Genomic DNA, 22675 nt, shown 5'->3' on the forward strand with positions numbered 1-22675 from the left:
CTCCTGGTGAATGCAGGTGGACGGCATCGCCATGTCCTGTTCCTGCAGCTCGGGAAGCAGCTGGAGCTCTTTGTGTTCCTTCTATGTGGAAGGGACAATCCCAGCTCTTCTCAGGGCAGTGGTCACATACCTCTCTCCTGCTCACCCCGCTGCATGCTCCCCTGATCTGTCATACCTGCTGCAAATGACTGTATTGATCAGAGTTGAAAAATCTCTAGGAAATGAGGGAACGGTTTGTCAGCATCTTGCAAACCAAGTGTCTTATTTTTTTATTTTTGTTTTACTTAGCATGAATAACTTAAGCTGCAATGCGAGACTCTGAGCTCCATTTCCAAGAAGGAACATCAGCCTTTGGGAACTGAAGGACTGCGTAGAGGTCACTGATGACCCAGATCTCTTTTGGCAAATGGGACTTCAGCTGGAAAATCCTCTGCAGGGATGCTTTCCATGCATGCATGCATGCATGCATGCATCCATCCATCCATCCATCCACTAGGCTGTGCTGGTACTGGGGGATGTCCCGAGCCAGGTGCTGGACCTTGCACTTGGGCTGGTTGAATTTAATGAAGTTCTCACGGATCCCCTCCCCCAGCCTGTCCAGGTCCCTCTGGATGCCAGCCCTTCCTCCAGCGTATGGACTGCATCACTCAGTTTGGTGTCATCTACAAACTTGATGAGAACATATTGTAGTTTGAGCCCTGAGGGCAACTGAGCACCACCCAGCCACTCACTCATTCCTTCCCCTCAGAGATGAGGAGGAGAAAATAAAACAAAAGGCTTGGGAATTGAGATAAGGACAGGGAGGGATGACTCACCCTTATGGTCACAGGCAAAAGACAGACTCTTAGGGAAGAAGATCAATTTAAGTTGACTACCACCACCACCACTTAATTTACTAATCAGAGTAAGACAGTGAGAAATACAACCACAGCTTAAAAACAACCTTCCCCCCGCCCCACTCCCGCTTCTTCCTGGGCTTAGTTTTGCTCCCGATTTCTCTCCTCCTCTCCAACAGTGGTGCAAGGGGCAGGGGATGGGGGTTGCAGTCAGTTCATCCCCCGTTGTCTCTGCTGCTCCTTCCTCCTCAGGGGGAGGACTCCTCACACTCTTCCCTTGCTCCAGCGTGGGCTTCCTCCTGTGGAAGACTGTCCTCCATGAACTTCTCCCATGTGAGTCCTTCCCGCAGGCTGCAGCTCTTCCCAAAGTGCTCTGGTGTGGGTCCCCTCTGCGTGTTGCAGTCCTCCCAGTGCCGAACTACAACAGCAGGGGCTTCTCCCCTCAGAGTCCTGGCCTTCTTCGGGCACAGCCCCTGCTTCAGTTTGGGCTCCTCCATGGGCTGCAGGTGGGCATCTGCCAGTGACCTCCATGGGTGGCAGAGGGGGCAGCCCTGCCCTCTCACCACAGGCTGAGGTGGGTCTCTACTCTGGAGCACCTCCCCGCCTTCCACCTCCTCATTTCTTCCACTGACCTCGGTGTTTGCATAGGTATCTCCCTCACAGGTCCTCCTCCTCTCCAGTTCCCCTTCTTAAATATGTTATCACAGAGGTGCAGCCACCATCACTAATTGGCTCAGCCTTGGCCAGAGGCGGGTCCAACTTGGATCTGGGGGAGCTTCAAGAAGGTTCCCACAGGGGGCCACCTCTGTAGCACCCTCCCCCACTACCAAGACCCTCCACACACACACAAACCCAACACAGGATGCATTTGATGCTACTGTCTGTCGTTGATGAAGATACAAAATATTGTTAGTCCCAGTATGGATCCTTGAGGGACACCACTTGTTACTGGATTCCACTTGCACGTTTGGCCATTGACTGCAACAATTTGGATGTGGTCATCCAACAAATTCCTTATCCATCCGTAGTCTATCTGTCAAATCTGTATCTCTCCAAATAAGAGGCAAGAAAGTTGTGGGGGACCATATGAAAGGCCTTATGGAAGTCCAGGTAGATGACATCGGTAGCTCTTCCCTTGTCCACTGATGTTGTCTCTCCATTGTAGAAGACCACCAGCTTAGTCAGGCATGATTTTCTCTCAATAAAGCCATACTGGCTGTCCTTCATCACCTCCCTGTCATCCATATGTTTCAGTATGTCTTCCAGGAGGATCTGCTCCATGATCTTCCCGGGCTTTGAGGTGAGGCTGACCGGTCAGTAGTTCCCAGCTTGGGGCTGGAACAGCCTTTCCAGCCAATCTCCTCCCTGGTGGTTTTTAAACAGGTTTAATTTTTATTACTATAAGGCCATGAAACACTATGGAAAATGTTTTAACCAACTCTTTAGATCCCTAGGAAGGATTTCTTATGGTTTGCTCCCAGAGATGAGAGAGCTCGTGGGGCTGCCAGGTCTGTGCTTCCTCTTTGCATATGCCTTTAAAAAATACCTTACCTTCTGTAAAATAAGTGCCAAGATAAACGTGCACATCACTGCTAACCTGCAAGAGACAGAAGAAAAGTTGTAAGGCAAGAAAGGCTTCTTTTTTAAAATTTCCTTGGAGGAATTGTGGTCAGGATCTTCTTTAATTTTTTATTGAAAGAGGTAACTCTGCCAAAAAGGTTCTTCTTCCCAGCTTTGTCAGGTAACTCAGTTGTGACTTAGTTTGAAATTCTACTTTTCTTGATTATATTGATTGGTTGTTGTCAGTAAAGAACTGCAGGTCACAAAGAGGTGAACGTTTATTAATCTAAATAATAAGTGAGTGAGGAAGCTTTGATGGCTGAGAACCATATTGTGTGCAAAGTCACCATCACAGTGATGCTCAGGCATGCTGTGGTGGAAGGGTATCAGTCACCTGCAGTTAACTGTGAAGGGTGGAGGTCTGGTACCTGCCTGCCTGCTGCCCTCCTGCTTGCTGCTGGGTGGTTTGGAGGCTTTTTCCCTCCTCCTTTATTGATAATGGTGAACAGCAATGTTGAGGGTTGGGCTGCAGGCAGGAGTCCCCCCCGCCCTGAGGAGCATCCTACGTGGCAGCTCTGGGTGCTGAGTCCTTGTGTTTGTCCCCTTCCCTGTTGCATGGGGGATGCTTTTGGGAACTCAGAGAGCTGCAGGGAAGGGGAGCACAAGAGAATTGGGTTTTCCTGGTTCCCAAGCAGCTAAGGCTGTGCTGCAGCTGAGTGGTGTTACCAGCCTGGGCTGGGCACTTGCCTTCTGCAAGGCAGGTGCCCCATTTACTCTTGGCTGTTGTGCAGGAGAAAGAGCTCCCACTGCTGCCCACACCCCTGCCCGCATCCCTGCCTCCCATGTGCTGCCTGGGCTCCTCTCCGGGGCAGTTCACAGTGGGTCCTGGGGCTTCTCAGGGACATAAGGCTTGACCCCGAACCAAAGCCCCCTCTCCCCTCCCAGTGGAGACTGAGGACATGGCCCCACAGTGCTGGTGGCCACGGGGGCATCCCTGCTCCCCTGCTGTGCTCAGTGCCAGCAGTCCCTGGTCTGCTGTGGGATGCAGGGAGCCTGCCCTGTCCTCTTAAACATCATGTCTTGCCCCTTAGCACTGCTCTGCTTGCTGGGGTGATGCTGGCCATAGAGGCAGTGATGTTGTAGTACTTCAGCTTCCTGTTGCTGAATGTTACTCACCGTGAATGGTTAAATAGATTTGAGTGAGTCACTTAAACAGACGCCATGGATGTGAAAATAATTGTCTGGGAAGCCTGTGCTTGCCAGGTCGCCAAGTAATCCTCACATGTCCTGTGACTCAAAGCCAGCCAGAAGGAGTGTTTTCTCCCTGCTGCTCAGTTGGAAATATTTTGAGGGAAGGCAACCTCGCTGCCCGTGCACCGTGTCCCTCCCTCCATCCGTGTAGTCCCGTCCCCTTCCTGAGTGGCCAACTCGGGGGGAAGCTCACCCACACTCGCCACTTGCCACGTGTGTCCTCAGTGACAGCATCACTGCAGTATATCCCTCAGCCTGAATTTACAGGGAGAAGGGAGAGTATGTACCAGCAAGTTATATGAAATTGTGTCATAGGATCAAGTGTGGGTGGATATGGGTGGGAAAGGACCTTGGAGGTCCCTGGTCCAGTACCCTCTAGCAGGTCCATTAGATCAGGTTGCTCAGGCATTCACCCAGCCACATGCTGAAGAGGATGGGTATCCCACAGCCTCTCAGTCCAGTGTTTGACCACCTTCATGACGACAGTTCTTCTTCCTAATATCTAATTTGAAATTTCCTTATCTCAGCTTGGTCCATCACTGCTTGTCCTGTCCCTGTGCACCTCCAAGCTTCAGTAAGAAGCTGAAGGTCACCTCCAAGGACCAGCAAAAAGTCTGGCTCCGGCTTCTCTCCACCCTCCTACTAGGTAGTTGTAGGCAGCAGAAGGAACCCCTTTGCTTTCCCTTTTGCAGGTGAACAAGCCCAGCTCTCAGCCTGTCCCCATGTTCATGGCAGCCTGCTGTCCCCCAGCACTCCTGGTTCTTTGTCTGCTTCCCCGTCAGCTGGCCCCAGCCTGTCTGGATACAGGGAGTTACTCAGCCCAGACTGGTTTGTTTCTTTATTAAATACAAGTTCTTTCAGGAATGGGGAAAAAAATAAATAATTAGTCACTTGAATGAGAACTCAGACTGAAAATGTCCCCTTCCTTTCCCTGCATTTGTGCTTATTCTCTAGCAAGTACATAATTGTACCACTTCTCCGGGTGAGGCCACTATGTTAGCTTTCTCAGAAGTACCTGGAGCCTGGGGTGAAGGTATTTGCAGACATGTTCTTTTTCTACTTTTCCCAATAGTGCTGAAGTTCTTAGCTCTGAGTCAGAAATGTGTACAACCATTGATAGGATGTGACCTGCCCCCAGCACATTCCCATCATCATGATTTTATAATTATGCTTGTGACTGGCAGCTGGGAGCATACAGCATCACAGCTACCACAGCCATTGAAATGACTCAGTTAATGTGCCCAGAGTCTATTAAAGAAAATTTTATTTAATTGAGTCTTGATCTCATCAAAAGCAAGAGGAAGCATTAGGGTGGCAGCATTTCCAAGAAGTCATATTTGAATGGCAGGTGGTTCATACTGTCCTTAGTATCTGGATCTTGAGAAATTTCAATGTGCTGGTCTCACTGCTGAGTTTTGGAGTTGCTTGGTCCCACGGTCAGGGCATGGTTAAGTCCCTGGCAAGCCAGCTGGTCTGCCACAAGCCCATGGGTGAGCACAGGGCATTTCATACCACGCAGCATTTTTTCAGGTGTGCAGCTTGAAGGGCAGCACAGGCAGAGCACATTTGGGTACCTGCATGCTGGGCATGGGTGCTCTGCCATCCGCTCCAAAACTACTGCTGTGCTTGGCGGCGTCCAGCAGTTTCTGAAGCACAGGGTGTCAAGGGCACACCTGCACGTCCCAGCTCCTTTGAGGACACTGACTTCGGGGAGAGGAACCTTGGTGAGATCACAGACTCAGACTGGTTTGGATTGGAAGGGACCTCCAAAGATCATCCAGTCCAGTCCAATCCCCTTGCCATGGCCAAGGACCCCTTCCCCGTCCCAGGGTGCTCCCAGCCCCGTCCAACCTGGCCTTGAACCCTTCCAGGGAGGGGGCAGCCACAGCTGCTCTGGGCACCCTGGGCCACTGTCTCACCACTCTCATCATACAACATTTCTTCCTTATTTCCAGCCTGACCCCACCCTTGTTGAGTTCAAAGCCGCTGCCCCTTGTCCTGTCACTGCAGGCCCCGGTCAAAAATCTCCCCCCCTCTTTCCTATAAACCCCCTTTAAGTACTGAGTGGCCGCGGCAAGGTCTCCCTGGAGCCGACTCCCCTCCAGGCTGCCCAAGCCCAACTCTCTCAGCCTTTCTCCACAGCAGAGGTGTTGCAGCCCTCGGGCCATTTTGGTGGCCTCCTCTGGACCCGCTCTGCCAGGTCCCTGTCTGTCTTGTGCGGGGGACCCCAGAGCTGGCCGCAGTGCTCCAGGGGGTCTGAGGAGAGCGGAGCAGAGGGGGAGCATCCCCTCCCTCGGCCTGCTGGCCACGCTGCTGGTGATGCAGCCCAGGAGGTGCTTGGCTTTCTGGGCTGCGAGTGCACGTTGCTGGCTCCTGTCCCACCTGTCACCCACCAATGTCCCCCCAGTCCTTCTCCGCACGGCTGACCAAGGAGCTTTGCTCCAACACAGGCTTGCTGAGCACAGCTTACGGCTTGGAGGTGCTGCTGCAATGCAGAGAAAAGCCCTACAAGACACAAGTGCCTGGAGGTGTTGCAGTGGTTGTGCTGTCAGTGGTGGGGAGCTCAGAGGTGATTCCTGGTGTTTGCACACAGGCACAAGGGCAGATAGCCCTCTGCCAGACCCCATTGGTCAGGCAGGGCTTGGGAAATCCTCAGCTGATTTACTTCTCTCAAGTATGCTATAGTTTCCTCTCTCTAGTCAAGTCAGTAGTCTTGCCAGCCCAGGAGACTCCTTTAAATGCCCTCACAGTCTTGGAGAGGCAGCCCTGGGGAGGGGTTGAGATTCATCAGTGGGCTCTGTGCTTGACAGGGCTCTTCTCCCGGTGGGAGCCGTGCGCAGGTCGCGCAGGTGTACGTAGGATGCCCCTGGGGACAGGGAGGAAGGGATTTGCTTGTACTTGTTTTTATTTGCAACTCCTGTGCCCCTGCCTGTTGGAATATGAGAATTGCTTTATAACTTCCTGCCACTGCTGGGCTGCTCGGTCATTCCCGAGAACATGGGCTGTGGGACTAGGGGTGGGTTTCTGGCCACTTCAGCCCCTACTTTTCTACCAAAAGCAGGAAATTCAGACTGGGGGGTGAACACACAGGCACACACACACTGGCTGTTAGTCGGGGGTGTCAGTGGAAGACGTGACCTTTTGTTACACCCTGGGGAGGACTGGCAGGCATGGCAGGGGCTTGGGGAGATCAGCCCTTGGTGAGCAAGAGGTTTTGGTGTCCAGGAGTGGTTTTCTTTTCACCATAGGAACCAGCACTGTGGATTGTATATCCCTTCCCTTCCACTTTCTGCAGAGGGCTGTGTATGGGGCAGGTTCAGAGTGTGCAGGGAGGGGTCCCACAGAACGACTCCCTGGCTCCCTGCTTGCCCAACCAGCAGCAGGGTTATTTCCAGGATCAGGACTGTTAGGAGAGTCCAGCGGGGTGCATGGGGTGGAAGTGATCCCAGTCTGGAGGTGGGGGTGCTCACAGCTCTGGTCTCCACATGCTGTAGAGTCAGGAGGCAAATTTCATCAGTGTCTCCAACAATGTTTGCTCTTTTCTTTCTACCCAGAAACGAAGGAGGAGCTGGAAGAGCTGATGTCTGACATAAAGAAGACAGCGAACAAAGTGCGCTCCAAGCTAAAGAGTGAGTATTTGCCTGTGATGCTGCTGTGGGGCTCTGCCCGCTGCACTCCTGCCCTGCAGCCCCAGACAGCAGGTACCACAGCTCCCATCCTCCTGGGTTGGGGAGGTAACTGGGTCCTGCTCCATGCCCCCACTGCTCAGCACTTTCTACTCGTCACCAGTACCTGGAAATGCTGTGGGGCCCTGGCTGTCATCTCAACCCTGTGCTGGCAGCAGCTGGTATTTGACTCAAGTCAAGACAGTTTTGGGATGGTTTGTTCTAGGTGGGAGAGGGAAGGTTACAGACACACAGCCTGGCCCCATCTGTGTCCTCTGACAACCTGAGCTGGCCCTGGGAGGGGTCACAAAGCTGAGGGAAGGGACAGCCAGAAGCAGCATCTGTCATTGCTTTGCAGGGATCACCCAGGGATGGGAATCACCTTCCCTCCCCCTAGCAGCCTCCAGTTGCTTTTATTTGCCCTTTGTGAATTTGCCCCGTTGTGCCCAGTTCCCAGATTGGAGGTGAGGGAAAGGGGCCATGAGCACTGGGTGGGTTGTGGGCAGGTCCTGGGCCACCAGCACTCACAGGTGGTGGGTGGGCTGCGCTGAGTGCCGGCTCTGAGCAAACCTATGGCATGGCCAGAGGTTGGGTTGCCAGGGCTGAGTGGTTGAAGAGGTTCTGCTGTGAGACTTGCAAGCCTCCAAGAAGAGATGGCTGTTCCCTGGTGAGCCAGGTTGGCACATGCAGCCAGGCAGGTGCAGCACCAAGGGGTCCCATCCGGAGAGCCATGGTCCCTCTTCCCTGTGTGGCCTTGACCAGGCTGGGTGGTGCTACCTGCTCTCCAGCAGCGTGCTGACAAGGGGCTTGTGCTTCTTGCTGCCTCATCCTGCTCCTGCCAAGCTGGTCTTGCTTTTCCATCCCCACTGCAGGCTGCATCATCACTGGTGGCCTCCTGCCAGTCCTCTCTATGCTAACAGTGTAGCTGGGATGGGCAGGAGGTACCACAGCCCCCAGACATGGGCTCTGTGGGGCAGGTGGTGGGGAAGAAAGGGGCCGTTGTGCTCGAGGAAGGTTATCCTGTCTCATCAGCATGGCCTGTTGTCTTGGCATGCCTCTGCCTTGGGCAGTGCAGGGACAGAGTGCAGCCAACGTGACCATTAGTTTCCACCATTGGAAGAGTCAATCAATCTCTTTGTCAAGCGGGGAGTGAGAACAACATGAATGTCAGCCTGCTGATGGCCAGGGTTGTGCTGGAGCACTTGGGTGAGCCCAAAAGCCCAAGGTTGGACCCCAGGTGATTCAGGGGGTCAGTGAGGACAGCATCATCTTGAGGCAGGAGGCAGGTCACCCTGGAATGGCTCAGATTTGCCTGCCATGGTCTTGAACATCAGCATGGGATTTGGTTGAGATTGTTGCAGAAGACCTGGCCATGTCTGAAAGGGTGGGAGAGGAGCTGGTGTTTCCTCCATGGCAGAAGCGTTCTCCCTAATCCCAGGGTTTTGTGGGATCCCACAGTCATGGAGGACTTAGGTACAGCTGGAGCTGTTTGTTAGGTTTGTCACCACTGGCATGGCCATGTCCCATGTCTATGCCAGAAGGAGACTTGTACCTCCATTGTCCCCTGGCTGCCCTCTGTCCTCCTGACATGTGATCTCAGCTAGATGCAGGAAGGAGAGGTAGGGCACCACTTACATATTTCATAGAGCAGGGAATCCCTTCCCATGGACCAGAGCCCCGCCAGCCATACTGGGATCCCTGGTGTCCAGGGTTTAGCCTGTGCAAAACAAAAATCCTTTCCATAGGTGTTTTGTTCTGTGTTTTTTAAGGGGCTTTGAGATCCTGAAGGATTGCAGGACAGGCTCTGATTCCTGTTTCCTTCTTCCAGAAAAGACTCACTGGTATTGTATTTACCTGGAGCAACAGATGATTAGTCCTTGTGCTTTGTCCCAAATCACCTCATGGCCAGCATGATCAATGAAAGAAGACAGTTAGGACTGATTAAAAACACCATCTGCTGACAACAAATTGACTTGTTTAGGACAGGCATTGCTCATGCAGTGGCTAATTCTAATTGCCAGCTTCTTGGGAAAATGTGATTTTATTAATTATCATAAATGCACAATGTTTGCTAATACCGTTCCTTGGGAACAGGGAACAGTTTATGACAAGTGTGGAGGAAGACCAATTGCTGATGAATTATGCTGGGCAGGCAGCAGGCAGTGCACTCACAGGCAGGGGAGTGAACAGGAGAAGTGCTGTGGCCGTCTGGCTGTGTGGGATGGAACCTTTCAGATAAGCTCTAGATGATACAGGCGCCTGTTCCAGGAGAGAATAGGAGGGACTGCAGAATTTGTGCTGATGTTCTCCAGCACTTCACTGGAGCATGCTGTGCTGTCAGACACCTTCTGCCAGCATTGCAAAGGGTCCCCAGGCCCCACAGGACCCTCCTTACAGCACTGCTGCTCTCTGCAAGGTGATACTGTGGGGCCACCCACGCTAACCAGCACGCAACAGAAGCAGAGATGCCTGCCATGCTGGTGGTGTCCTGTGCGCTGCCCTGCTCTGCTGGGAGGTGATGGGGAGCCACTGGGCAGCTCCAGGGAATGGCAGGTTCCTCCTCCCTGTTGCAGAAGGAACCTGCCCCATGATAGGCTCGTGGACCTGCTCCAGCATGGAAGGTGCTGGGGGCAGCCAGGCTCAGAGAGCTGTGGGACATCTGCACTGGGAAGGGGGTCTTCAGCCAAACTTGAGGGATGCCACCAGCTCACACCTGGTGGTCTACATGGAGACAGGTATCTCTGCACACTGGGCCAGCCTGCTGATGGGAGCTTTCTTCCGGGCTTTGTAAGTTCCTGATTTTAAGTTTTTGAACTAGCACGTCCCAAGCTGGCCTTGAGGATCAGATTTGCACTGCCTTGCTCTGTGCCAGACCTCCTGCCCTGCAACCCTGTGCCCCCTCCCTGCCCAGACCATACTGGGACGCTGAGCAGGGCAGCCCTCCTCCCTGCTCTGATTTATGGTCTTTGGGCAAGTGAGAAATTCATCTCACTTAGTTGCACTACCGGGCATAATTAAAAGAGCAAATCTCTGCTTTGCTGCAGAGGACTGTTCAGCAAGATGAAATACACTGTCATCAGCCTGGTGGGTCCTCCCTGTGCAAGGCCAGCCAGCTGGCAGACCTACTATTTTTAGAGTCCCTGGAGAAGTCTTGAGCTTTGGTATTTTGCAGAGACATTCTAGCTCTGTGTTTCCTCCTCCTGCCTAGCAGGGGGAGAACAGCACTCCATTTTGGTTGAATACCAGAAAGTGCAGAGGTCAGACCCGAGCATTACATCAGTTTTGCATTGAAATCCTCACTTACCAGCTTGGGGGTGATGGGTGCTGCCTTCAACAGCACCAAGTCTCAGCTGGTGGCCAGGAACTGAGTGCTTTGAAGTAATGAAACAGGGTTTTGCTGCCAGTCCAGGCTAAATCACAGGCTAGAGTCAGGAGCTGTGGAATGCTCAGTGCCAGATGCTCCTCAATTCGCAGGCTTCAGTCTTTTACAGTCCCTTTGCCAACAATCCCTTTTCCTTCTCTAAGCAGTGTGAAATAATCTGTGTCCTTCTACCCTGACCAGGTATTGAGCAGAGTATTGAACAAGAGGAAGGACTGAACAGGTCGTCTGCTGACCTGCGGATAAGGAAAACTCAGGTGAGCCTCTGCCCTGTGGCACTGGGAAGGGGTGGACAGGAGTTGGCTGGAGGCTGTTAAGGGATCCCAGGAGGCAATGGGAGAGAAGGGCTGTGCTTGTCTTTAGAGCAATCAAGTTCTGGTGTGCAAACACTGGGCAGAGTAATGCACCACGTTTCTGAATAAATCAGCAAAAAAAAACCAGCCTGAAAAGATCTGTGACATAAGTACGTGCAGAGGGAGCTGTGGAGGGGAGGGCAGCGTGCATCAGCTCCATCCTTCTGTGCAAGTCTGGGCGTCTGCGTGGATGAACAGGTGGGTGGGTTTCTGCATATCCATGTTAAGCATCTCACTAAAGGTGATTCTGACTGGAGCAAAAATACGCTCTGAAGTACCAGCTTTGGAGGGAGAACGTTTGCCTGCAATTGTTTAGAACCCTGAAGTCTCTGTGTGTTTCTGCAGTGCCTGGAAGGATGCTTGAACATCTCATAAATAAGAACAAGGCTTATTGATGCATCTTGGTAACTCACCTAAAATTTCACTTAATCTAAGAAGACAGGTGTTTTTTCAGAGTACTGTGCAGGTCTGCAGCCTGCTGGAAATGTTCTTTCCCACTGGGGCTGTGGTTGCCTCCCCACCAGGCATCAGTGAGGCTTTGCAGTCCAGGAAATGTTAGACTTTTGAAGAGCTGACACAGCTCTTCCTCTTGTTCCCATGAAACCACCAATAACTAGCACCTTCTTTTGATGGGCTTCTTAGCAGGGGTAGAGGTAGAGATGGGGTGTACCTCCATTTCCTCTGCCTGGGTGGTTTCAAGGCTGCATAATGCTCAGTTGTGATCAACGGTCATGCTGCTTGTGCTTCTGTCTGCAGCCAAGGTGGGGTGGAGCATGTTGGCTCTGCAAGAGATGGGGATTGAGGGACATGGGGCTTGTCCGTGGGTCCAGCAGTATGCACTAGAAACTGGAAGTCACCAACTCTGCTTTGAGCCAGAAGTTGGGCTGCATGATGTCCTGAAGTCCCTTCCAGCCCGAATTATCCTACAATTCTGAGTAACTCCCCATCCCCCCAAAGTCAAGAAGTAGCTTAGAAATATTTGATGAAAAAAGTGCTGGAGTGTCTTGTAGAGAGGCTTTTCTCTCTTAGGATCAGCTGATTACAGTGGGAAGGTCTGAATGCTGCAGACAGCCCTGCTGGGCACTGCTTGGGTCCTAGCCTGAGGCAACTGGAAGGCAAGGACAGGTCACAAGCATCTCTCTGATGTCCATGGTGGGTGCTAGTGGGAAGACTTTGAGAACATCAACAGAGAGAGCATAGTCAGTGAGGTAGTGGCAAGGCCAATAACTTGTCAGAAAGTGCCAAAAGAAAATTTCCTCCTGGAAACAGGCAGGCACAACCCAGGAAGGCAGTGCAAAGCGCTGGGGGAGTGCCCCAGGAAAGGACATTGAGGGGGAGCTGGGGAGAGGGGAGACAGCTGAGCTTCATACACCTATCATACAGCCTGCAGAATCTTCACAGGTTTCAGGTTAATTCAGACGCATTTGACTGCTGATGATCTGAGGTCTCATAAGACAAGGTTACCCATGGTCTCCAGCTGCTTTGAAACTGAGGCTTGAATTCCTAAGTAATGTGTACTTTGTGAAAATAGGACGTGCTTTTACTGATTTTCTGAAGTCAGAGCTATGCAATTGTCTTGGACATGCCAGGATTGCAGAGTGTGTTGGGATGGAGGCGGCAGAAAACAAGGCTGTGTCTCTAGTGGCCTCTGTTGGATCATCCAGCAGTGCACATTTATCTGGATCAGGCATAGGCACGTGGTGGCACCGTGGCCCCAGCTTGTGTGCAAGACTTCGTGCTCACCAGAGCTGCCATACTCTGCCTTTCACCATGTGCAGGAGGGTAGGCAACACCTGACACTGCACCCACAAACACATTGTTAACTCCAGGTTTTAGAGAAAAGTGGATCCAAAAGACTGTATTTGTGCTGGACTGGCATCTTGTGTTGTGTGACCACGGTGTTTTTTTATGGAGTCCATCCATTGTCAGCTATGGTCTGAGCTCTAAAAGCTGAACTAGTTTAGCTTGATGAAATGGCACTAGACAGAGAAGATCACTCATCTCCAGAAAAAGTGTACACAGCAAACAAGTGTTTAATTTAGAGATGGTATAACTTGGCTATACTACTCACTAGTGGCCTGCAAATGTGGGTTAATTCTCATGGGGAAGTGATTGTGAAAGAACGTGTTTTGTGGCTCCTCCATCTGCCAGAAAGTTGGAGGATTGATTGCATGAACTGTTTGACAAGAGCTTCCCTCATCATCTGTGTATCACCCTGGATGGAGCAGCTCCCTCCAAGGCCTTTCTAAAGAGGTGTTGTGTCTGCTCCATGTTGGCTTTGTGGTGTCGCCCCAGGCCATAGGCATGGTGGGGAAGTGTGTCCGTGGTGGCCTTCTCAGGTGTTGGGTGTGACACAGCTTCTCCCTTTTGCTTGCGCTGAGGTACTGCTGCCTTTGAGGGCACCAGTGTGATGCTCCAGCAGACCCACGCTGAGAATGGGTGAGCCTGTCCCTGCTGTACAAGGGTGATCAGGTCCTCATGGCAGGATCAGGTCATCCACTACAGTTGTGTGCCCAAGCTATGTCTGACTCCTGGCTGCTGCTGCACCCTGCCATGGGATCTGACTTTAGCACTGACCCCTCTAGAGCTACCTGGACTCTAAAGCTACTGGCTCATGTATAGGCTGAAAGAGTCACTTCTCTCCTGCAAACCACCACACATCAGGCTGTTGTGGGGGTCTTGCTGGGAGGGGGGGATCATGCTCAGGTGACCCCAGGTGTCTGTCCAGCCTGCAGGTTCCCTTGTCTCAAACTTCCCATGCATGGTCCATGGTTCTCTGGACTGTTTTCTGTGCTCTGCAGTGTTCGTTTGCTTGGTCCTTGCTATAGAGGTCTTGTTGAAATGTTTATGCCTTGGGAGATGGCACAAACACTTCTTTGTCCTCTCACTTTGTCCTGCAGAAGCAGTGAGTGTGGGGAGCACTGCTTATGAGCAGGCAGCATCCTGTGTGTCTCCTGTAGGGAGAGGTAAGAAAATGTTAAATAAATTAGATGGAAGTGTACACATGGAAGCAGCAGAGGGAGTGGCAGAAGAAGGGATACAAGTGTGATGTGGGTTAATGACCCAAAAGGTCGTTGAGATGATAGCATGGATAAATGCAGCTTCTAAGAAGGCTTAGGGTAGAAAGCCATTGGGCATCTTACTCCAGGACAGGAAATAAGAGGACCTCTGAAGGTCCCATGCAATTTAAATCATTCCATAATTGTAAATCAGTTATGCTGCCTAATGACCCTGGGGCAGAACAGGTCAACCTGGTGAAAGATCAGTGCTGTTGGCAGCTCCTGGTAAGCACAGAAGGTACATCCCAAACCACCGTGTGGCCACCAGTAACAAAGAGCCCAGAAGATGAGGGGGACCTGTAGGATGTGTCACCTACAAGCACTTCTGGTCAAACGTCTTGTGGCACATGTGAGTTTGGGGCACAAGAAAATGAGTGAATCTAGGCGGGAGTAAAACCAACTTTATTTTAAATTAATTTTTATTGAATAAATCACCTTCCTGTTCAGTGCAGTTTCATGCTGAGTTTTGCTAGCTCAGTTGCAGCACTCTGATGCTGAGCTTCTTTGGTTCATGTCTATATTTTAAGCAGCCTCGCCTGTCCCAGCTCAGCCATGGGATTGTGTGGTGAGAGCTCAGCCAGACTGGAGATGTTTCCCTGGTGGGAGTCATACCGTGGTGGCCAGGCAAACCATCTGCATTGTAAGGCGCCGTGTTGAGGTCGTGCATGTCGGGTCCAGCGCACCGGCGGGATGGCTGGTGTGGGGCTATGAGCCTGTCACAGGTGTCTGTCATTGCAGCTTCTTAAAATCAGCCTTCTCTGGGCTGAAGCTTTGTCTTCTGCTCTACCATGCAGGGATGCCGTGTAGTTTTTACTGTGAGTTGGCCAATCTTCTGGTGATCTTTTGGTGAGAAAGCACCCAGCAAGATGCAGTCATTGCTCCAGCGGTGGAATCTGCCTCTGCACTGCTGCAGGGTGAGCTACAGTACCTTGTCCTCGCTGGTCATACTGGAGGATGTAGATGAAAATGAGGCATCTCAGAGCAGAGAAGCAAGGCCTTGTTCTGCAGCAAAGACTGTGTTTTAACAAAACATTAAACTGATAAAGGCAACAGGAGCTGCCAGTGTGGCTCTTCAGCACCCAAGGGTGGGGATCCAGGCATGAGTCTGCTGCTCTCACAGGGGGTTTATGCACAAATACAGCTCAGTAAAAATCCTACTTTCTCTAAACTCTCTGCAGTGAAACCAGAGGAGTTTTGGCATTTACAGTTTATCTCCTTTTCAGCTGGGAAGCCGTTCGCATAGTCCGCTCTCCCATGCCGCAGTTGGTGGCAAATCAATACAGCAGTGATGTTAACTGATCACCTCTGCAGAGGCAGAGCCTGGCGTCCTCCCGGCCCTGCAGAAGTGTCAAGAGGCTGTCATGGCTGAGCTTGAGGCAGTTTTCCTCTGCAAAACTGGGGCAAGAGAAAGGCTTGTCTCTAGACTGAGTGGGAAGGAGAATTGCTCAGGCATAGCAAAGCCAAAGCAAAGGATGGTGCAACAGCACATGGCAAAGCAGGACAGCAGCAAGTCCCTCTGTGCACCAGCTCTGCTGTCCCTCCCTGGAGGGACCCTGACACGGGCAGAGCTCTGCTCTAGCTGGGCAGTGTCGGGAGGAGCCAGCAGATCTCTTCTCAGAAAAAACCTCTGCCTTTACCACTCCAGAGACACTGCTGTGTGCTGACAGCAGCGCTCTGAAACCCCCACTGGGCTTTCTGCTCTGCTGTGATCTGTGCTGTGCCCTTTAGGAGCTGTTTGCCATCTCAGATGCAGGTGCCGGTTGGCAGTGGCAGGGGGGAAAGCAGGGAGGTGGTAGTCGAAGGTGGTGGCTGTGGTGTGCTCATGTTTCCCAGGCAAAGGCATTACTTCTGCAGTGTCCGAGGAAACTAGAGGTGGCTGCAAATTGTTGCTGCATAGCCCAGTGCTGTGAAATTGAGCAGGGTTTAGATTTGCTCCATGTTGAAGCTCTGTGTTTTGGACATCATCCTGGCACATGGGAGAGCGGGATTCAGTGCTCAGATCCTCCATAGAGCCATGGAATGGTTGGAAGGGACCTTCCAAGATCATCCAGTCCAACCCCCCTGGCCTGATCTTCCACTAGACCGGGTTGCTCAAAGCCCTGTCCAACCTGAACTTGAACACTTCCAGGGATGGAGCATCCATGGCTTCTCTAGGAAACCTGTGCCAGTGTCTCACCACCCTCATCGTAGAATATTTCTTCCCTATGTCCAACCTAAACCTACACTCTTTCAGTTTAAAACCACTGCCTCTTGTTTCATCATTGCAGGCCCTGGTCAAAAGTCTTTCTCCAGCTTTCTTATAAGCCACATTTATATACTAAACAGCTGCAATAAGGTGTCCCCGGAGCCTTCTCTTCTCCAGGCTGCACGACCCCAACTCTCTCAGTCAAGCAAGTGGGTGATTTTTGGTAATTTGGGCAGTTCTTAGCATTCCTCTGGACTCTGCAGGTAATCAGGGGAGCAGAGCTCCTCAGGACTGCGGCTTGGAGCCCCTGTGTTGTGAGACCGAGGTGGGCGATGTAGCACACTGCTCCAGTTCAGGGTTTTGACTTCTGACCTGGGTGGTCTCTGACTCAGGGCTCCTGTGGCTGTTTCCTGGGGATGCTGACACCATGCTGGGACCCCATGCCCAGCAGTGCATGTGCACAGGATGGGAGATGAGCTGGACACAGTGGTGCTGTCCCAGGGTCATGTTGCTGTCATTGCTTGTCACTGAACACAGCGTGTAAGAGGAGCTGACAGCTCTGGCAGGGCTGGCAAGCAGTGCTGTTGGGCTGTGTGTGCCTGACGGGTGAGCTGTACTAATGTGACTGTTGTAGCTGTCACCCGGGGAACAGTGTGGGGTGAGCTTGAGTTAAGGCAGTTTTCTGGCTGGCACATACCATTAGTGTGAAAAAGTCCCTGGCCCTTGCTTGCGTTGGTTTTGCCCTGGTACTCAGTACACTGCTGGTGCAATTTTGAATTTTTGGTGCCATGGGACAGATCCTCAGGAGGGGCACCACATTGCAATGGAGCTATTGCAGCTGGATTTGGCTGTGTTTGTAGCGTGGGTGTCCTCCCTGGACTCCCAGCCATCCAGGGACAAGCAGTGACCTAACTAGAAATCTGGCACCCAGATTTGTTCCTTGTTGTGGGATCACAGCACACTGGTGAGAAGGGAGCCCAGGAGATGGCAGCCCCTGCCACAGGGCAGTGCCATCTGTAACAGGTTGCTCATGGCCCTGTGTGTTTTCAGTATCTAGAAGGATGGAGATGCCATGGGCATCAGTCCATGGGCCCCCTGGGCCCTAGTCCAGTGTTTGACCACCCTTATGATGATTTTTTCTCCCTTAATATTTAACTGGAGTTCCCTGTGTCTGAGCTTGGTGTGTCACCTCTTGTCCTGCCACTGTGCACCTCCAAGAAGAGTCTGGCTTCAGCTGTTCTCCATTCTTCTATTGGGTTGTTATGGGCAGCAATAAGGTCTTCCTGAGCTTCTGCAAACCTGCTGAAAGTGCATTCCATTCCACCATCCCATGTTACTGGTGAAGATGTTTAACTCACTGAGGGGTTACTATTAGGAACTGGCCACCACTTGGACTTTGTATTGCTGCCCACAACCTGGTAGTCCAGACAATTTTCCACCAACCTTATCCAACCTGTGTCCTATCAAAACTGTTATAAGAAAACTGTGGGGGTCTGTGTAAAAGGCCTTAAGCTCAGGGTGTGCACCATTCCCTACTCTTCTCTTACCTGCACAGCTAGTCATCTCATCAGAGAAGGCCATCAGGATGGCAGAGCACGATTTGGTCCCGGTAAGTTCACGCTGGCTGTTTCAAATTACCTTCTTGTCTTTCTGGGAGAATTTACTCAATGACCTTCACAGGGACTGAGGGGAGGCTGAGGGGTTCCCCAGATTCTCTTCTCAGAAGATATGTGGCATTTGCCATTTTTTGTCAGTCCTCTGGAACCACCCATGATCACCACCATCTTTGGAAGATGATGGAGAGGCACTTTGCAGTGACACTGGCCAGCTCCATCACCATGCTCAGACGCATCCCGCCCGGTCTCATGGACCTGTGTATTTCAGTTGACAAGCATGCCCAAAGTCTACATTTCTCTCCGTGGGTAGTGTTTCGTGCCACTGGCCTCTGCTAAGAGGGCACCAGAAGGTCAAGGACAGACCTTACCACTGATCACCAAGAAGAAAAAGAAACGGAAACCTTAGCCTTTGCCATGCCCCTGATCACTAGAGCTCCTGCCCCACTGAGCAGTGGGACCACAGCTTCCTCGGTCTTCTTTAAGCTCTTTGGTACTTAGGGCAGCCCATCCTGCTGCCCCACACACCCCTCACACCACTTGGGTCAAGCTCTGCCTCTCCCATCTCCCTGGGTGCTTGGGCAATGGATTTGTGTTCCCCCAGAGCCTGGCCCCACTCCCACCTCCCTTCTTACATTTGTGTGTGGGATTTGAGATGAGCTGAACTGGAGAACTGATTTAGATATGCCTGGTACTTCAAGCGTGGTCCTTGTGTAGGTATTTCTGCAAAAAGGGCTTCACTAGTATATATGGACTTTGCTGTGAGCAAATCACTGAGTAAAAGGAGAAATGAGGAGCTCATTGCCTGTCTTGTTAACATGCTGTAAATTAGGAGTAATTGAGCATTAAGAAGATGGACTTTTATTCCGGATTTGCTGTTTTCCTCTCCGGCCAGAAGAGCCTCATCAGACCTGGAGCTTTCATAGGAATGGCTTTGTCTTACTGCGGGCTATCTGGCCAGGCTGTGTTGGAGCCAACAAGGCAGGGAGGCTCATGTGAGCATGTGCCCCAGCACATTGTGCAAGGCTGATCCTTCGGCCGTGGTCCTGGGGCAGGCAGTAGTGTTGACCTCTTCTGCGGGAGCATGAGGCTGTCTGTCCCTCAGTGGCTGTCCCAGATGCCATGAGCCCACAGCAAACTGGTCCCTCACACCTGGGCTGCTTCTGCACCAAGGAAAAGCTGTTTTCATGTTCTAAATCCGTTACATTAAAACCACTCTCTCCCCATTTCACAGCACCAGTTAGAATAAATCATCTTGCCCCAGTCAGTTTACCAGCAGCAAAGACACAGGGGGCTTTGGGGTTGCAGCTCCCAAGGACATCCCCAGCCCAGAAATGTTGCCAGTGATGCAGGTTCTCAGACATCTTGACAGTATTTTCTGTGTTTCTATAAGTATCAAATTTTGAGTTCATAACAGAGCAAAAACTGATATTTACATTCTTCCAGATGTCAGTACTTTTTGGTCCTTGTTCTTCAAATAGCTTGTATTCTAGTTGCCTTTGGGCTTGGTTTATCTAGCTAGTGCAGTGGAAATATTCATCTCACTTGGGCTGGTTCAAACACTGAAACAAACCCAGCCGGTGGGAACTCGGGGAGTGAGACCTGTGCTCCCCCTGTCACCTGGATGGGATTGGGAGGAAGGCTGGCATTCCCCCAGGGCTCCCCCACAGAATGAGCACTTCAGAAATGTCTTTCTCTTAATTAGAAACACTGAAGGCCAAGGTCCCAAGTTTCAGTGTATGCTTTCTGGGGGTTTCAAAGCACCCTGTGGCTGTGAGTACCCAGAGCTGTATGAGCAGTTTGGAAATCCAGCTTGGTGGTTCAGCAAATTGGGCTGATTTCCCCACATTTTGGGGAGTGAAGAGTTGCTGGCCCAAGGTGAAACAACCCCATTTCCTGACTTTAATTAATATTTTCTGTTTAATAATTTTCTTTCAAATGCAAGGTATATTTTGATATGCTTTTCATTTACTCTGAATATTCAGGTAGTTTTATTTAATGATTGAAAGCCATTTAAAATTCTTTTTTCCAACCGTTTTTTCATGAAACTTCATGTTCCTTCAAAAATCAAATGTAATTTGTAGACATGTGGGATGCCCGTGGGAACATAAAATAACAATCTGACAAAATAAACACTAAGTTAAATAGCTTCTTAAGTAAAAGAAGTACGGAGTGGTATACTGTTTAGCAGAAAGGGATGTCATTCAACACCTAGGCTATATTTGGCTGCAGATCAAGATATGTTGGTACCTTTCAGCTGAATGAGATTTTAGGAAAACAATTTTGAAAAGGCAGAAGAAGGGTTGTTTGGATGGCACATCACATCTTTACTGGATTTCAAGCCATGATGTTCAGGAGCTGTTCAGACCTTGCCTTGGGCCAGGCGCCTCTAGAACAGAGGCTGCCTGCTGAAGCTGAAGCTGCCGGGGCGCTTTTGTGTGAGGTTTGCCGAGCAGAGGTGGAATAAGATGAGCTAAGTCTGAGGCTGTGCCATAAATACCAAGCCATTGCTTGTTTAGAATAGCTGCAAAGCAACCACAAGTATATCTTCAAGATGTCTCCAGTGCTGTCTCCTGGAGGTAGGGATGTGTTGATCCGGACTGCTCTGACTGTATGAACACCCAGGAGGACTGTCTGAGCACCGCTGTGCACCAGACACATCTGAACCCACAGAGATGCTACATTGCACCGGTCCCCCCTGTGTAGAGGCTTTGGGAGCTGCTTCAGCTAATCAGGGCTGTGTACAGCCCTTCGGTTCAGCTCTTTGTGAGCTGTAACTCTCTGAAGGTGAGCTCATGCCATGCTGTTAGCCCTGAAGGTGCTAGAGGGAACACTTACTGGGAGTTTCTTCATTGTGTCAGTCTCTCTATCTTCTTTCTGATCCTGAGTATCCTCTTTTCTTACCCCTTTTCCATCACCTCCTCTCCCTTCACCTTCCACCATTTATCCGCATCTCCTGTTGCCCCCTGCTCCCCGGGTTGGGCTGCATGAGCAGTCCATGGCTGAGGTTGGGATAACACAACCTTCTTCCCCCTGCAGCAGTAACGCTGGCTAGTCCCAGCCTGGGTGCATGTTGCATATGAGAGTGATGCTGAGTGCTCAGGACCGGTCTGTGAGATGTGGCTGGTCCCATCGCTCACATGCTGTTGCTTCTGCTGCACAGCTGAAGAAGTGCATGAGTGTATCTTGCTTGACACAGTATCGGATTTGGCTTAACTTGAGACGTGTGCACCAGATTTGCCTTCTCTGGAAAGGGAGGCTTTCAGCCCTGCAGAGACGGACTGGGGGATGACCTCCTGTACCTGATCTACTACTCCTTTTCTGTGCTCCTTCCAGTTCTGCTGATTCCAGCTCCGTGCCACAAAGTCATTCCTCGGGCAGCAACCACCCACCTGACCCATCCCCAGCACCCACCACAGACAGGCAGGCTCATCCCTGCACCTCAGGGCACACATCCTGCCCAGAGGTTTACCCCACAGCACAGGGGCTGTGCAGGGGGTGAGGGACAGCACTGCAGCCCAGGCTGGGGGCAGACGGCCTGCAGGATTCTGCCTGCAGAGCAGCTTTGCCAGGGCACACGTGTCCTGCCTGCAGCACCGTGGCACCCCACCACATACCCAACAGGATGGCCATCTACGGGAAAGGGTCAAAGGAAAGGGTGCTGAGAGCAGCCCAGTGGAGACGGACTGGGGGATACTGGTGGGTGACAGGTGGGACAGGAGCCAGCAATGTGCACTCGCAGCCCAGAAAGCCAAGCACCTCCTGGGCTGCATCACCAGCAGCGTGGCCAGCAGGCCGAGGGAGGGGATGCTCCCCCTCTGCTCCGCTCTCCTCAGACCCCCTGGAGCACTGCGGCCAGCTCTGGGGTCCCCCGCACAAGACAGACAGGGACCTGGCAGAGCGGGTCCAGAGGAGGCCACCAAAATGGCCCGAGGGCTGCAACACCTCTGCTGTGGAGAAAGGCTGAGAGAGTTGGGCTTGGGCAGCCTGGAGGGGAGTCGGCTCCAGGGAGACCTTGCCGCGGCCACTCAGTACTTAAAGGGGGTTTATAGGAAAGAGGGGGGGAGATTTTTGACCGGGGCCTGCAGTGACAGGACAAGGGGCAGCGGCTTTGAACTCAACAAGGGTGGGGTCAGGCTGGAAATAAGGAAGAAATGTTGTATGATGAGAGTGGTGAGACAGTGGCCCAGGGTGCCCAGAGCAGCTGTGGCTGCCCCCTCCCTGGAAGGGTTCAAGGCCAGGTTGGAGGGGCTGGGAGCACTCTGGGCTGGGGGAAGGGGTCCTTGGCCATGGTTGGGGAGTGGGACTGGGTGACCTTTGAAGGTCCCTTCCAACCCAAACCGTTCTGTGAGTCCATGATTCTGTGATAAGAGTACTCCTAAAGCCCTGAGAAGCTGCTACTTTGCAGCAAGAGAACAACCTGACCCCTGTCTGTACCCCGTGTGAGCTCATCTGCACGCTCACGTGTGTAAGGAGCCACATAATGCCAACGCCCTTTTGGGTTGATCACCATCCCCATCTTCCCCAGCTGTGGGACAGGCCCACAGCCCATTTCCAGCCGCCGTTACATGTTTTAGGATGACAGAGTATCACTCCTACCAAGGGCAATCCGCAACACCTACTTGCCAGCCCTTCCCACCTGGTTCAGGGGAGGGAATGGGAGCATGCTGTGGGGAATGGCTGCTGCTGACAGCCATGGAGGACGAGGAGCTCAGTGATGTGAGGACAGCCAGCACTGGCAGAGCTACTGCTCCAGCTTCGTTTGGCAGGCATA

The 22675-nt window shown here is 51.9% G+C and overlaps 1 protein-coding gene across 1 annotated transcript in view; it reads left to right on the forward strand.

Moving 5' to 3' along the window:
* The window catches only part of STX1A (syntaxin 1A), a 96585-nt gene that overhangs the window by 56229 nt on the left and 17681 nt on the right, over positions 1–22675 (forward strand). Inside the window, exons 4-5 of the mRNA XM_033007147.2 lie at positions 7202–7276; positions 10875–10948. Of these exons, the coding sequence (XP_032863038.2) occupies positions 7202–7276; positions 10875–10948 (149 nt within the window). The remainder of the gene's footprint in view (positions 1–7201; positions 7277–10874; positions 10949–22675) is intronic.

This window comes from Tyto alba, unplaced genomic scaffold, assembly GCF_018691265.1.
Source record: "Tyto alba isolate M040663 unplaced genomic scaffold, T.alba_DEE_v4.0 Super-Scaffold_19, whole genome shotgun sequence".
NCBI classification, from domain to species: Eukaryota; Metazoa; Chordata; class Aves; order Strigiformes; family Tytonidae; genus Tyto; species Tyto alba.